This window comes from Mixophyes fleayi, chromosome 6 (genome assembly GCF_038048845.1).
Source record: "Mixophyes fleayi isolate aMixFle1 chromosome 6, aMixFle1.hap1, whole genome shotgun sequence".
NCBI lineage: Eukaryota > Metazoa > Chordata > Amphibia > Anura > Limnodynastidae > Mixophyes > Mixophyes fleayi.
Genome location: NC_134407.1, coordinates 163,677,314 through 163,693,959, shown reverse-complemented (window position 1 = coordinate 163,693,959; position 16,646 = coordinate 163,677,314). Strand labels below are relative to the sequence as shown.

The 16,646-nt window shown below is 38.9% G+C and overlaps 1 protein-coding gene across 13 annotated transcripts in view; it reads left to right on the top strand.

Annotated features, from left to right (window-relative positions):
- SRCIN1 (SRC kinase signaling inhibitor 1) overlaps window positions 1–16,646 on the top strand; it is a 258,626-nt gene that overhangs the window by 206,497 nt on the left and 35,483 nt on the right. For 12 of the 13 annotated variants that reach the window (XR_012677690.1, XR_012677691.1, XM_075177031.1 and 9 more), the window contains 5 exons: window positions 6,164–6,359; window positions 6,647–6,845; window positions 9,471–9,564; window positions 12,707–13,539; window positions 15,736–15,828. Coding sequence is in view for 11 of the 13 variants with exons in the window: in XM_075177031.1 (XP_075033132.1) it covers window positions 6,164–6,359; window positions 6,647–6,845; window positions 9,471–9,564; window positions 12,707–13,539; window positions 15,736–15,828 (1,415 nt within the window). In the remaining 2 variants the exon portion in view is untranslated. Of the gene's footprint in view, window positions 1–6,163; window positions 6,360–6,646; window positions 6,846–9,470; window positions 9,634–12,706; window positions 13,540–15,735; window positions 15,829–16,646 lie in introns of those variants that run through there. The other variant, XM_075177037.1, reaches the window with a different exon arrangement.

Genomic DNA, 16,646 nt, shown 5'->3' with positions numbered 1-16,646 from the left:
ACTGTGTGATTGTGTAATAATCATCTATTTCTATCCCTTCATGGTGATGTTAGTACAGACACAGACTAGACATAAGGAAGAGTCTGCTGTACTGCCATACCTAGCACTACACAAGCACTTGCTATGAATCCTCTTTTCAGAGCACTGCGATTTGTAGATTTTCAGGTCAGGACACTTGCACAGCACTGCAGAACTATGAATGCTGTTGTGATGTCGTAAAAGTGTGTTGTTCCTATTTGTATTAAGCTACATATGGGTTTTTTGTTGCAAAATGCGGAGTGAGTATATTTTGCGCAAGATAATGGGATGAGCAGGATGATCCAAGCAGCGGAATAGGCATATGATCTGAAAAAATATACCGTATTTCCCCATGTATAAGACGCACCTTTTCCCCCAAATTTTTGGGTCTAAAAACTGAGGATAAACATTATCCTTAATTTTTTCACAGAGTAATTGTGCATCATATACAGAGAGGAGAGACGGAGTTCTAACGCTATTGTCAATTCTGCCTTACCCTGTCAGATGCTTCCTCTGTCCAGTAAAGTCTTCTTTCTTCTGTCCGTTCTGATCCTGATGCTGGAAAGTCGCTTAAGGTCCTCTTTGCGATGACCGGATGTGGTGTGTGAACCGCAGTTGCAACGCACACTTCCGGTTTCTGCATTTGGCATTTTTCCAATCAGGACCTTGACAAGGTCCTGATTGGACATCCGGTCATCGCAAAGAGGACCTTAAGCGACTTTCCAGCATCGGTATCAGAACGGACAGAAGAAAGAAGACTTTACTGGACAGAGGAAGCATCTGACAGGGTAAAGCAGAATTGACAATAGCGTTAGAACTCCGTCTCTCCTCTCTGTATATGATGCACAATTACTCTGTGAAAAAATTGAGGATAATGTTTATCCTCAATTTTTTCACATGATTTATATAGGTGCGTCATATACATGGAGAAATACGGTAATTTTGCTTTGCGGGATGAGATACAAAATTGATCAGGAAGGTCTGGATATTATGGATATATAAAGGTATTCCTGTACGGGCCTGCAGGGCATGTTACAGGGGTGTGCCTAGGCATACTACCACGCTGAGCAGCCACTGAAATACTGCTCTTCTCATCCCATGTAGAAAATACTATAAACATTTGAACATGAGTTGTGTGCATACCTTGAAAACAGACTCACATAGTAACACGTCCGTTCTTAATACATCAAGTGAACACTGATAGCAATGAATCTTCCCTATTGGCTTTAAAAGAACTGTATAGTAACTTTAACGTATTATTAAAGGTACATACCGCTAATTTCTGCTGATGCATAAAGAATATTTAATATAATTTTTTATTACTGTTATTAATTATTTTTATTTTGCTGCAACAGAAAACTAGCTGCCAGAGCTGGCTACCTCTGGTTTCCTTAGTGCGCTTTATTTTCAAAACATGTATTATGGGGTATAACACACGTCATACTGTAAATTATTACAGATATTAGAAGTCACATCCAATTTCCATAATCCGTATAAAAGTACTAGGCATACAGCATCATGTCTTCATATGGTCACAGAGCTTCTCTTCAATTCTTTTAATTCCCGGCGGCGTTAAAACTATTACTGTTATTACGGTAATAGTAAGCTGAATTTCAGCTCGCGGCTCCCTGAAATTCCAGCTAGAAAAGTACCGTAATAAAGGTATTTACGCGCAGTATTACTGTAATAACGGTAATAGTGCGCGCGCCGTGGGTTTTTTGGCGTTTTCACCAACAATTGAATATGCCCCTAATAGCCTTATCATTTACGGTAGGGGATATATTATAGTGTTCTCTGTACAGCGCTGTGGAATTAGCGGCGCTATATAAATTGATGATGATGATTACAATATAATGTTTATACACTTTGGGGAAGACACTACAAATGGGCAAAGCAATGATGCCTTTGTGAAATGATTTTTATTGCCTACCTTTCTACAGCTAAAGAGGGTTAAATTGCATGTCCCGTTTTCCTCCTAGTCAGTGACATACCTGTAAAACCGCTAACTCATGCATCAGATCTTTTATAAAGCCATTATTAGTGCTCTGGTTAATTGTTCATACGAGGTCAGGGGCAGAATAGCTTCATCCGTCAGAGAGAGCTCTGCTTGTCAGTAAGTACCCTTTACCCGCCTGCGAGAATCATGCTCTATGAACTTTACAGAGATGAGCAGAAAGGCCATGTGCCAAGATGGAGATTCCTCTGTGTGCAGCTACTGTCACACGCTGATCTGGGATTATGGAACATTTAAGAGAACACAAGTAAGAAAGGACCCAAATCATCAACATTTGTTTTAATCTTGTTATCCGTCATGAAACTGTTATGTATTTGTTATTAGTATAGAAAGCCATTGGTATTAGTGAGGTTTTACCAGTAAAACAGGGGGAGGGGGGCAAATTCTGTCTACAACAATAGGCATCTCTAGAAGTAATACCAGGGTAGAGGACATATTTCATGAACTGTTGAATACTTGGTGACAGGTTCATGTTGACAGGAAATGTTATCTACATGCTGTAACATCCTTAAAACTTAATGTATTCAACATGCTGCCTGCTATAAAATAACATTGCCTCACAAAACCCAACAATAAAATATTTAGTCCTCATAAGGAATTGTGGTTGAAAACAGGCAAATCAGTTCTTGTTTCCTTGTTGTACATTCAGAAAAGCAGATGCAGCAAGATATGTAAAAGACATATCCAAATTGCATAGAACTGTTAGAACTCGTCATCAGTACAAAGTGTAGAATAATGTCTTCTACGATATAAGACTTGTAGCAAATCCATACAAACCAACCTTAAGCGTTTGGGCGGTGTGGGCTAAAAGGATCTGAAAATGACTTCATTTTACATCTTAGTAAAGTATTAAAAACAGAGGCTTCCTGATATACAAACAGTTTTCACTGTATTTTCTGTACAGTTTTTGGCTCATCTTAGCCCATCGCTTCCTAATCCTAATTAATTGGTACTCTGTATAAGCAATTGCCTTGCAGTTATCTCAGTTGTATTATACATAGATAGTGGAATGTTTCCATTATAATTAGTAAATCATTTTAAATGGGTTTATTTATGCATGGATAAAGCTCTGGGTCAAACATACGTGGGGATTGGACCCGTTATCTCTATTTTCTGTTTGCAGGAAACAAGAGCATAGTGTACACAAAATGTAAGTTTCAAAATATACTGCTGGTACCAAAATGTGTGACATATTGTTTAAGGATGCTGCTTATGCTCTGGAATTCCAGTTACTAAAAGGTTATTCTAGCTTTTCTCCTGCAACATGGGACATTGCATCCCAGTGTCACTAGCCTAGTAGTAAGCGAACAGTAATAGTAATGCCCAATACTATGCTAGTAGTGACTTACTCCTCTAGCTTCTTGTATATCCTGGTCCCGCTGCCGACTCTGTCGCAGCTTCTTGTTGCCCGACCTTTCATGTCCTGTGGCATGACACTCAGTGACATATTAAGGGCACTACCTGCTTCTAATAGCCATTGATAACTAAAGTTGGCACCACATGCCAGGTCAAAAGTGGCAGAATGAGTGTCACCTTGAAGGCAAGATAAGAATTGGTCCATGCAGGGACCTTTATATGCCTAGTTTCACTACCTATGAGCCCTTGATCTACAAGGCATTGAAGCTTGCCTTTTAATAGTCTGCATATTTGTCACCTCTGCCATCTCTCCTCATGGTGCCGGCTGACGCAAGCAGCTCAGCGTGCTCCCAATACACATTGCAATAATTGGAGATTGGACCATCTTCCTTTGCTAACTTACACTCACTGGCCTTCATCATATGGAATGTATGGCAGCACAGAGTAATACAATTGCTTACAGGACAACCCAACAGTGTATAATGGCATAGAACATGATAATTTATGATATCCTAAAGCTGTCTACAGTTCATGTAGGTCTCATCAGGTAAGAAGCCCTGCACCTTTACATGTCTCACCTCCTTTTCCGCAGTCATGTGTAAAAGAAAGTACATTTTCTTCTAAATCAGTATTTTCACATATCAGAACATAATTAACATTAGTTCTAAAACTTGATTACTCATGACATTGTTTTCTGTATGAGTTTGTCTGGCTCTTATATATATCACATCTGAGGATTTTTTTCTCCTATCTCTCTTACATCACTGCTTCAGTTCGTTGTTGTTTTTGGCTATTTGTTTTTTTGCTCCCTCCCTTTTTTGCTTTGTGTACATATACAGTCATACTCATTTGGAATATTTTGATGTACCCCTCCTTATTAAATTTCAGTCAGTAATATATAAACATAATTCTTAACCAGGGTTCACAATCTTGTATCCAAATCCGTGACCACGGTTTGTACAATTCATAGTCTTCAGTACCTGTTCCTGTTAATTGGAGCCTATGTGACCTGAGCCTGAATGTTTGCATAAAAATGTGGGTACCCTTCTGCAGCTAGACGGTGTACAGACTTAACTTGTAAAAATGTCAGATTGTATAAAGGAAAGACTACCATTTCTTGTAATAAATTGCCCTTGGAAATACAATTGTTTTTGCAAGAAATCTGTAGCGTTCTGTAACGTTCATCTGTTTCCATTTTTAGGATCTTGTACGAACTTTACAAAGAAATCGTTAAGCTGCTACATGTGTTTTAACATTCGTTTGAACTATTTTTCATTAACCAAACTTATTTTCCACAACAGTCAGTTTACAAATATAGTCTGTGGGCAGAACCAAATTACTGTCATATTTAAGACATGATTTTGTGACTATCATTAAAATATTGCTTACCATCCACAGCTAGGAATCAGTATTTGCTTTGTCATATGTGCTTCTTTACATTATTATAGGGGAGTGGAATACAGTGGGCATTTTCTATTTTCTTTTTTTTTATTTACCAGGTCTCAAGTAGATAGCATACAATTATGACATGAAAGAACGAAAGATAAAGACCAAGGGAACATCGCGGCTGCCCACTTTACCGACACTACGGTAAAAATCTCGTCTCCATTTTCCTCACACCTCTATGGGATGTGGGGAAAATGCAGCAGAGATTTTAACAGAAATCTCCACTCAAAGTGTCTCCAGAATGTAAACAAGACACTTTGCAGCTAATTCAATTCCCACGCCCAAGAGTCCCAAAAAATGTTTTTTTCACATTGTAGCAATAAAGTCAAGGATCATATACATAAACAAACATAATAAGGGTATTAGGGAGTTTTACAAGCTTTAAAAATATATAAGCTAATGACTAATTCTCAAAACACAAACAAACAAAAACATTTTTATTTTTTTTAAAGACTTTATAGATTTCGTCACAAAGAATGTAGACAATCGACATTGTCAAAAAGGTACAGTAGACAAATGATATCACACATTAAATGTAAAATAAGGCAAGCAAAAACATATTTTAATGATGAAATAATGAAAAGGAAGGGGAAAATTTTACTTGAGATGATTATAGTGTAAGTAACTAAATAACTTTGTGAATATCATAACAATCATGATAAGATTTTAGAACACCTTTCATGAAGTCAATTAAGTCCACTCATTAATGGTTATTTACAAAACTGCAAATCGAGCCCATCTAGCAGTACATATGCCATTTGTGACTATATTTCTACAAATGCACACATATTTTTGCCTTTGCACCCACTCACAAAAAGAAGATTTAATTTTGCAGGCCTGGATTGTTTAAATGAGATTCAAGGGGTGGAGAAGGTGCATTTAGATGGGTAGGTAGAGGTCCCTACAATAGGATTTCATTTACTATGTCATTGGATATGACAGAAACCAAACATCAACCTTACTTTCAGTCAGTGGTGGCCCATGCTGTGGTCTGTTACTGATTGTAATGGGTGTCAAAATTTTTTTTTTGTGTATCCAGTCACATGACTTACTTGTGCTCCCGTCTCATCTGTCTTCTGTAATGGTGGCCACCATCCTGCATGTCTGTGTGACTGGCACTGCCACAGTGACATTTAGGGCAGACAGGAACTGTGCTGGGCACTGTGACATGGAATAAAGTAATACAAACCGTTCAAATAAATATTAATAATTTGCTGTAAAATAGTGTTTTATATTGCATAAGGAGCAAATGTCCAGTCTGTGTCGATAGTCATTGAAGTTAGTGATATGTTTATTTGTGGTGATACACTCTGTGACTCTGAATTTCAGACTAGGAGCTCACGCCACTCCCAAAACTCCCAACCTGGCCTTGCAGATCAAGCAGCTAAGCTGTCCTTTGCTTCTGCGGAGTCCCTGGAGACCATGTCGGAAGCCGAGTTACCACTGGGGTTCAACAGGATGAATCGTTTCCGGCAGAGCCTGCCATTGTCTCGGTCCACCAGCCAAACCAAACTACGTTCACCAGGTCTGTGTTCAGCTGGGTGCTGTGTACTGCTATTAACAGCATGCATGAGTGTTTTTCTTTTCGTGCTGAAATGAGACTTTAGGGTTCATTTACAAGCGATACATTTGAACCACAGCAGCCAATCAGCAATCAGCATTTTTCTGGCTTGTGCAAATTAGGCAAAGAAAGCAACTCTTTGATGGTTTGTGGAAATGTTACACCTAAATGCATGCTAGTAAATGAGCTCTATTGTGTAATTGCTGCCCCTTGGTTTAGGTTTAATAAAGACAATGTCACTCTGCTTCCAGGAGTATTGTTCCTGCAGTATGGTGATGAGACAAGACGGGTGCACATCACCCATGAGATCACCAGCATGGACACATTACATGCTCTTATTGTGCACATGTTCCAGCAAAAACTCACCATGGGAATGCTGAAATCTCATAACACGGCCATACTTATCAAGGACGAGTCCCGCAATGTCTTCTATGAATTGGAGGATGTCAGGTATGGACTATGTTAACACACTGTCTGCCAACTTGGCCAAGTGGGCGTTATATAATAGACAGAGGTAAATAAGGAACAGTGGTGCTGTACAATGATCTCTGAATAATAAATGATGGGTGAATACACAAACATTAGGAGACAGAATACAGAAGTAGTAATAAAAGCATGGGCTTATATGGAGCTCTCTAGGCAAGTTGAAACTAAAGGGAAGTCAGTGGTGGTTTAAGTAACTTGCATCACCTATTATGAATTAAAAAGGGGCTGCGTCTGATGTCATATGGGCTGATGTATTTATCTGTGTTAGATAGACACAGACTGGATCCTGTGCACATGGGCTTTTGTTCAGACAGGGATTCAAGATGGTGCAGAAAGAATAAGGAATGCATTTGGGTACTAAGGAGAAACAGAAAATCAAAGTCAATGTGTATTTGTGTCAGCATGAAAGAACTGAAGAACTGATTCTATTACACAAGGAAGTTAGCTTTATATACAGTGCTCAAAGCGGAAATTTAGAAGTGGCGGTATAGAAAAATGTAAGTGAATAGAATTTAATGGTTTTACAATCAAGGCAGTAAGAGAAGTGGCGGTATGGTGTACCTCCAATATAGTGCCTACAGTAAATCATCATACCCTGTCAAAATCATTACTTTTTGTCACACTACACCATTGAAATAAATTAAATTAAACTTTTTTCACATTTCTCTTTACAACATGCAACTAATGAAAAAAAGGAAACAAATCTGAGAATTAATAAAAAATGAAAAACTAGAATAACAAAATTGGAAAAGTGGTCAGTTCCCCGATTGAATACTTTGCCGAGCCACCTTTTGCTGAAATTGCAGCCATCGTGCTGCTTATATATTTCTCTACCAGCTTTGTGCACCTAGATTGGGAAATATGTGGCCATTCTTCCTTGTATAATTATGTAAGTTTCGTCAAACTCCGTGGTGAGCAGCAATGGACTGCTCTCTTCATGTCCATCCACAGATTTTGTGTTGGATTTAGGTCAGGGCTCTGACTTGGCCTGTCAAGGACATGCACCTTCCTATCCTTAAGCCACTGCGTTGGGCCTTTGTTGCACTGGAAGGTGAACCACCTGCCTATCTTCAGCTGTCTAGCAGAGGGCCGTAGATTTTCCTCAAGAATTTGGGTGTACTTGGCAGCATCCATCTTCCCTTTAATCCTGACAACCGCCCTGTCCCTGCTGAAGCGAAACCTTGCCCCCACAACATAATGTTACCACAACTATGCTTCACAGCAGGTATGGTGTGTTTTCGGTGGTGTGCTGTGCTTGGTTTGCGCCAAACATAGTACTTGAAGTCTAGTCCAAAAAGGTGTTGCAAGACGCACACAAGACTGAGTGTGGCACTTTTTCAGAAGAGGCTTCTTTCTTTGCTCCCTGCCATTCAGGACAGCTTTGTGTAAAGATTGTGAGATAGTTGTCACATGCACAGACCGACCAATCAGCCATAAAGACTTGTTGCCATTGGCCTCAAAGCCATACAAACATCAAAGTTGCCATTGGCCTCTTGGTATCTTCCCTGAGCAATACCCTCCTGATTCTGTAATACAGTTTAGAGGGAAGGCCCGATCTAGGCAAAGTGTTGGTGGTGCCATACACTTTCCACACGGAGGTAAAAGCCTCCTAACTTGTGTGTTTCCTTCTAACATTCCACAATATTATCCCGGAGCCCTTTTAAAAGCACCTTTCTAACCATGGTGAATTATTTATTTAAAATGCAGCAGTGGAATTCTCAAGGAACAGCCGATTTTATTCTGAAGAAATCAAAACCATTACAATTGATGTCAGGTGGTTGCCAATTAGCCTATTGTATGATCTGGAAGGTCATTGGTTGTACCTGAGGAGGTTTATAATGGTTAATCTAAGGATCATCATCATCATTTATTTATATAGCGCCACTGATTCCACAGTGCTGTACAGAGAACTTATTCACATCAGTCCCTGCCCCATTGGAGCTTACAGTCTAAATTCCCTAACATACACAGACAGACGGACAGAGAGAGACTACGGTCAATTTTGATAGCAGCCAATTAACCTACTAGTATGTTTTTGGATTGTGGGAGGAAACCGGAGGAAACCCACACAAACACGGGGAGAACATACAAACTCCACACAGATAAGGCCATGGTTGGGAATGGAACTCATGACCCCAGCACTGTGAGGCAGAAGTGCTAACCACTAGACCACCGTGCTGCCCAAAATATGATCACTTTTCTAAATCATGTATTTTAGTAATGAAATTATATTTATTGTTAAGAATTTTTGTAAATGTTATTTGCACTTTGATGTTGAGGAATGTAATGTGTAAATAAAGCTGGAAAAAGTTTGATTTAATTTATTTATATTTTTGTTGTGTGATGGGACAAAAGGTAATGATCTGACAGGGTATGATGATTTTCTATAGGCACTGTACCGACCCACTTCAAGCACTGTTTATTTATGTAATCATTTTTAAACAGCTAAATATGACCTTCCTCCTTCTGCAATGTGCTTGATTTTCAGAGGAACCATTAAGTACTCAAAAGTGTTTTTGGCTGCTCTCTAGTTTTCTTAGCTTTCCTAGTTTTGGTACTGATGTTGCTCACCATTTTCTCTCTTGCCAGAGACATCCAGGACAGAAGTATTATAAAGATCTACCGGAAGGAACCCATTTATTCCTCGTTTCCTGCTCCTCACATCACCAACGGGGACGTGAGAGTAAGCGGAAAAGACCGCTGGTCAGACTGCTGTCACCGGCTTTGGCTGGGTCTGGGCTGGGGGCTGGAAGTAGGTGGCAGCAATTGCTCCCAGCCCAGAAGCATGTGTGTGTATTTGTGGGGAATGGGAGCTGTGCATGTACAGAACTGTAGTGTGCTTCTACATGTGAGACTATAGATGTGTGTACATTATATGTAATGTAAGGTGTGCTTCTACATGTGAGACTATAGATGTGTGTACATTGTATGTAATATAAGGTGTGCTTCTACATGTGAGACTATAGATGTGTGTACATTGTATGTAATATAAGGTGTGCTTCTACATGTGAGACTGTAGATATGTGTACATTATATGTAATATAAGGTGTGCTTCTACATGTGAGACTATAGATGTGTGTACATTGTATGTAATGTAAGGTGTGCTTCTACATGTAAGACTATAGATGTGTGTACATTGTATGTAATGTAAGGCATGCTTCTACATGTGAGACTGTAGATGTGTGTACATTGGCTGACTGTGTGTAAGGTAGCCTTCTGCATATGAGAACTGTGCACATTGGCCATAGTTTTAAATATACAACGTAAGAAGTAAGTGTTGCTTATATTTTATCTTGTGATTCATTATTAACGGATAGGTCGGGTGTAATATATATATATATATATATATATATATATATATATATATATATATATATATATGTGTGTTATTTGTATGTCTGTAGCTGCGGCTTTTCTCTGAGATGGCAGAAGTTGTATGTATGTATGTATGTATGTATGTATGTATGTGAGAGTGTAATTAGCTATTTGATGTCTGTTGTATCTATAGCTGAGTGGTCAATAAGATGAGAGACAAAGGTACACACTAACATGTAATTAGTCTACCCTTTCCTATCTATACATTTTCAGTATTCCGTATTTAGCATTGCATATACGGCAAGCATTAGACGTCTCTTTTGCTGCATATATTATCAGTAGCTCTCCTGAAAGGCTTCTCTGTGTTAATGAGTCATCTGTTAGAGAGTGCTTCTCTCACTCTCCTTCCCCGTATTCCTATTTCTAGCTGTGGAGAATGTAGGTGTGATCCTGCATACAAATGTCTACAGCCTCCTCATATTAGAGGGATTCCCTTTCTTCGCCACATTTCAGGACAGTCAGGAGTGTGTTAATGAGGCAGGATTCTTCCTCATGTAGAAGGCATTATGATGCCTGCTGACTGCTTTCATTTTGAATTAATATGTAATGTGAATGTAAGAGTCGTAAATTGGTTGTGTACAGTGTGATTTGTAATATACATGTAAGTATATAGAAGTGTGCAGTGATACAGTGGTCCTACCTCAGTGTCATCCCTGACAATACTTGTTTTATGTGTCACTTGGCAGAGTTGATTGATGCCAATTGTGGTGCACATGATTCATATGGGGAGATTAGCTGATAGATGTAGAGCTCTGACATGTACTGTATAGGTGCAGTAATTTGCATATAGAAGTGCTATGTATGTACCTATGTATGCTTGCAATGATACATCTTTGAGATCCAGTATATATGTCTAATGGAATAAATCATGTGTAGTGCAATATTACATGTGTGTAATAATGTGTGTTTGTGTATGAAGGTTCAGTATATATGTGCGCTAATACCTGTGTAGTGCAAAAGTAGCTGTGTGGTGTCCTGTAATTATGTATGCAATAATACATTTGTTGAGGTCATGTATGTATGTATGTATGTATGTATGTGTGATGAACAATCTGTGAAAATGTCCTGAATGTGTGCAGTAATAGCTGTTTAAAGGTCTTTTGTATGTATGGATGTGTAGAGATAAGGTCAGACACCTATGGATGTTTTCAGTGAGGCCAGTATAGAAGTCTCATATGTATATGTGAATCTATTTGTGGGTAGAAGTTTGGTACACTATAAATGTGTTTGGATCAAATACGCATTTGTATAGAGTTGTATGTAATATGCAGTATTGAATGTATATGTAAATTTATTTGTTAGCTGTACCTGTCCTTGTGTATATGTTTTGTATTTGTACACAGACCAGCATGATCATTTTATATTCTTCATTTATTGCATGTATATCCAATATTTTGTCTTATTTCATCACAAGTATAATAAGTTTCTCGATTTCATAGATATCATAGTGTTTCTTTGTGTTCATGTAATCTTATTGTAGTTGTTAGGCACGGTAAGCCAGTTATTTTCTGAAAAAATGAGGCTTATGTTTTCACAAAAATGAGATATATTCAAAGAATCATTCAATTTTGCATAACCCTGAGCTAGTTTATCACTGTTAGATACATTGTGCAAAGGCTATACTAAAGGGCCACTAAAGCTAAAATACACTTGCCTTATATAAAAGCGCTAATAATAATACTTACAGATATATATGTAAAAATTCTATACGGTGACAGAACTAGAGATGTTTTTACATTTGCTATCTAGTAGCGTAAGTTGTTCACTGTTATCAGTTTCTGCCAAAGGTTGCTAAAGCTTGTCAAACACCGTCCGATCCTTCTATTCGCCCCAAACAATGGGATCACTGTCCAACTTGGCCACATATGTGGGTGGCTAAATTCAGTGACATTAGACCATTAGGAGCTCAGGCTAAGTGGACAGATCATCTCTGGCTTTCACTGGGGCTAGTTAAAGTGGTTGGACGTTGTTGACACTTACAAGCTGATAGCAATCATCTACCAACATGCCCCATAATAAGCCGATCTATTATAAAAGTAGGAAAAATATTACTTTACTGTAATGTCATTTATCTTGTTACAAATACATAATTGTCTAATAAATTTGCACCAATATATTTTTCTTTAAATATAAAATTATTAATGCAGTTTGTATATGAAAATCCTGCAACAGAGAGAGCACAAGAGATATCCAAATATGTTGTTAGGTTCGTTGTTTTTTCTCATTTTTATATGAGGTATTAGGCATAGACTGCATTTAATTAATCAGCATCATAAACTATAAATTAAATGAAAGCCTCAGGGAAGAATAATAAATTATAGCTTGAGATAGGAGTAATGTATTTACTAATGGATAAGTATGGTATAAAAATAAACCAATATTGCGCTGCATGGTTATGTATGTGACATTCTTATTCATCCTGATTATGTTGTACACCTATTGTTTCACAGCGAGAGATGATGTACAGTTCCAGGGATTCATCCCCTACACGGCGCCTAAATAGCATGTCTCCTGCTTCCCACATGACCTCGGGGTCCCCTCCTCCCGTGCTCCAGTCCTCTTCCCCAGCACGCTCCCGCATGTCTTACAGTGGAGGACGGCCACCTTCCTATGCTGGAAGTCCTGTGCACCATGGGGACCGAATGTCTGGTCTGCCACCAGCCCAAGGAGTCTCCCCCAGTCCTAGTGCTATCTTGGAGCGAAGGGATGTGAAGCCTGATGAAGATCTCACCAACAAGAATGTGGTGCTGGTGAAGAATGAGGGACTGTATTCTGATACCTATGGAATGGTCCATGAAGGTAGACTCAGCATTACATCCACTCAGTCCCTGGCTGGACTGGGTGACCCCTTCTCATATCCAGGGGGTCTGTACAAGCGAGGCTCAGTGCGCTCTCTGAGCACTTACTCTGCAGCGGCTCTACAGTCAGACCTAGAAGATGGAATGTACAAACCTAACTCTCAGATATATGGAGACACATATGGTCCTGGAATGGGTTTCCGTATGCCACCATCATCGCCACAGAAGGTGTCTGATGGGAGGATGGTGGATGTTCAACAGAGTCAGGGTCCCCATAGCCCCTACTCAGGACCTTCTAGCCGCTCCTCCCCTGTTCGCCAGACTTTCCGCAAAGATTCCTCCTCTTCTGTTTTTATGGATAGCCCTGTTGGCAAACAAAGGAACCCCAGTTCTTCCTCGGGCACCAATGAAATATTCCCTGGTCCTGGTGAACGTCCTCTATCTGGTTTCAGCTCTCCAGTGCCCACTAAAGAGGTAGAGACAAGGTAAGATCACCTCATATATCAAATATTACTATTTTGTCTGGAAAAATAACAGTTGTATATTAGAAGTAAAGCACTATTTAAAAGAAAAATTATATGTTGGTGGTATTAAATTATTTCACTAATGACCATTTGATTTTGAATTAATTAAAACACTGTCGATTTCTCTAAGTGTCTGTCCACACAAGCAGTTACTGGGGTTGGGTTCCAAATGGGATGCAACTATTGCAATTCTGTATGGAAATAGCACTATGTAGTCCACATGGACAGCAGTGATGTAAGTGACTTGGAAGAAACCATGGGGTAAATTTATCAAGCTGCGAGTTTCCGGCAGGGTTGAAAAGTGGAGATGGTGCCTATAGCAACTATTCTGATTCTAGTTATCATTTATTTAGTACATTCTACAAAATGACAGCTAGAATCTGATTGGTTGCCATAGGCAACATCTCCACTTTTCAAACCAGCTAATTGATAAATTTACCCCTATAAGTATATTATGTTTGCGTCATTTATTAGTGGTCTCCTGTAATTAGTGGTTTATTAATGGTGTTGTGTATATAGCACTGCTGTGTGTGTGGACAACATTTTTGATAGTACATGGAGAACAATGCATCTCTATGCCGCACTATTTTCTTGGCGTTTTACTGAAGTTGCATTCCAGTCGGCTGTGTCTATTTATCAGTTTTTCTGTCTGCCTCTAACATATAGTTAATGGCGACAAATAACAAACTTTCCAATTTCAGCTCTATTCACCTTATTTTTAAACAACGTTTAATGAATGCCAAGGTTATATAGATATAGCGTGATATTTTACATTTATTATAGTCACTTTAACTTATATTCTGGATAGCATCCCTGTTTTAATTCGTTGTATCATCTACAAACATAGAAAGAACCAAGTGATGTTTATAAGAAATAGAAGAAAAGGGTCCATCAGAGATCTTAAATATATTGTATAGAACATGCCTCGCTGCTTTGTAAGGGGGTTCATGTAATCTGACTGGAATTGTCTGAAATGAGTTTTCCACTTTTGGACAAATTATCCTCTTTAAGTCTTCCGCCCTTTATGCAGCAAACATGATGTCCTCCTCCTATTAAACCTAAAAGTTGTGATATACTGTTTGGCAATGTGGAGTACTGTGCCTGGAAACCTGGGGATATATTTACTAAGCTGCTGGTTTGAAAAAGTGGAGATGTTGCCTATAGCAACCAATCAGATTCTAGCTGTCATTTTGTAGAATGCACTAAATAAATGACAGCTAGAATCTGATTGGTTGCTATAGGCAACATCTCCACTTTTTCAAACCCCCAGTTTAGTAAATATACCCCCTGATGTCTTTTAGGTTGAACCTGGGGTCCGTATGGTTGTTGTCGAGGAGGTGTGGAGTTGTAAGCGTGAGAATCGACTGCTGGATAGGTTGAGGAACGATGTATAATTACTGATCTGAATTAAATGCTAATGTTCTGATCTGTGGAACCAGACTTGGTAGATTGAGTCATTCCTGCTGTGTAGACCGTCATGGCTGTATTAAGCTGAACAGTGCAAACCACTATCAGAAAATGGCAGCATCTGTTTTCAAATTTGGGATCAAATTTGTAGAATCCGGCAGTACACATCGGAGCTTTATAAATCTTTATGTCTGTTCATTATTTATGGTTAGAAAATGGAGGCGATACTTCATACACACTGACTGAAAATAAATTCCTGATTTCACTTACGAAGATACCGCCGCTGTCTATATAATCCTTTACTGTCGGCTTGTAACACTATGTGCATACATATTATTTTAGCAGTAACCTTGGAGACAGAAGAGAGACCATTTATTTACTACCTTAATAATATTTATAAAAGATTTACAATATCATTTTTTTTATATTATTTCACTGCAAATGTTGTACTAAGCAGTAAAATTAATTTGGATAATTAACACATTTTAGTGTACTATTGAGTGAGCAAATCTTTTGCCAAGCTAGCTGTCCAATAACAAGATGTTTATGGCTGGAATGTTCTGCTGCTGTATCATTTATTAATTAACTCGATTAATGGGTCTGCGCAGACATTTCTTCATTAATATGATCCCAGCTCTGTAGAGAGTCATATGTGCCTCACAATATACGGCTTGTTCACAGAACACTAGAGTAAGACAAAAAATGCGGTTACATTATTGAGTAATGTTGGTCTGGTGTTTTGCCTTGCAGAGAACGAATGGAGGCCATGGAAAAGCAAATTGCCAGTCTGACAGGACTGGTCCAGAGTGCTCTCATGCGGGGGTCCGACAGTGACAATCCCAGGTATGGAGAGAAAACACGGTGTTAGCCATCATCATCATTTATTTATATAGTGCCACTGATTCTGCAGCACTGTACAGAGAACTCATTCACATCAGTCCCTGCCCCATTGGAGCTTACAGTCTAAATTCCCTAACACACACACACACAGAGGGAGAGACTAGGGTCAATTTTGATAGCAGCCAATTAACCTACCAGTATGTTTTTGGAGTGTGGGAGGAAACCAGAGCACCCAGAGGAAACCCACGCAAACACAGGGAGAACATACATACTCCACACAGATGGCCATGGTTGGGAATTGAACTCATGACCCCAGTGCTGTGAGGCAGAAGTTCTAACCACTGAGCCACCGTGCTGCCATAATTATTATTATTATCGTTTATTTATAAGGTGGCACAAAAATCCCCAGATCCATAGAGTGGGACTGCAGACAGCTGCACAATGGTTCATTCAACAAGAACGGATGGTCACACACACTTGGGAAAAATGGTGCACAGGTGACTGCACAGAAATGGTGTTGTAACCCATATTTGACAAACAGATGTTTTCTTTTACTTCCTAGACTGTTCCAAAGGAATTACCTAATCCAATTGTTTGCTTTTCTTTTTTGTTCTTTTTTTTACTGTACTTTTACCTTTAAACCAGTGTTTAGAAATGTCCACCAATGCATTGTGGTCATTCAGCTGCACAGCACAAAACTGACTGAATTTTAGCCTATGGCCAGCTTAACAAGTGGTATTTCTTATTAAAGGACCGGCAAGCAGAGAGCTAGTGGAAATACAAAGGGACAAGTGCACTTTGCATTTTCTTATTATACTTAT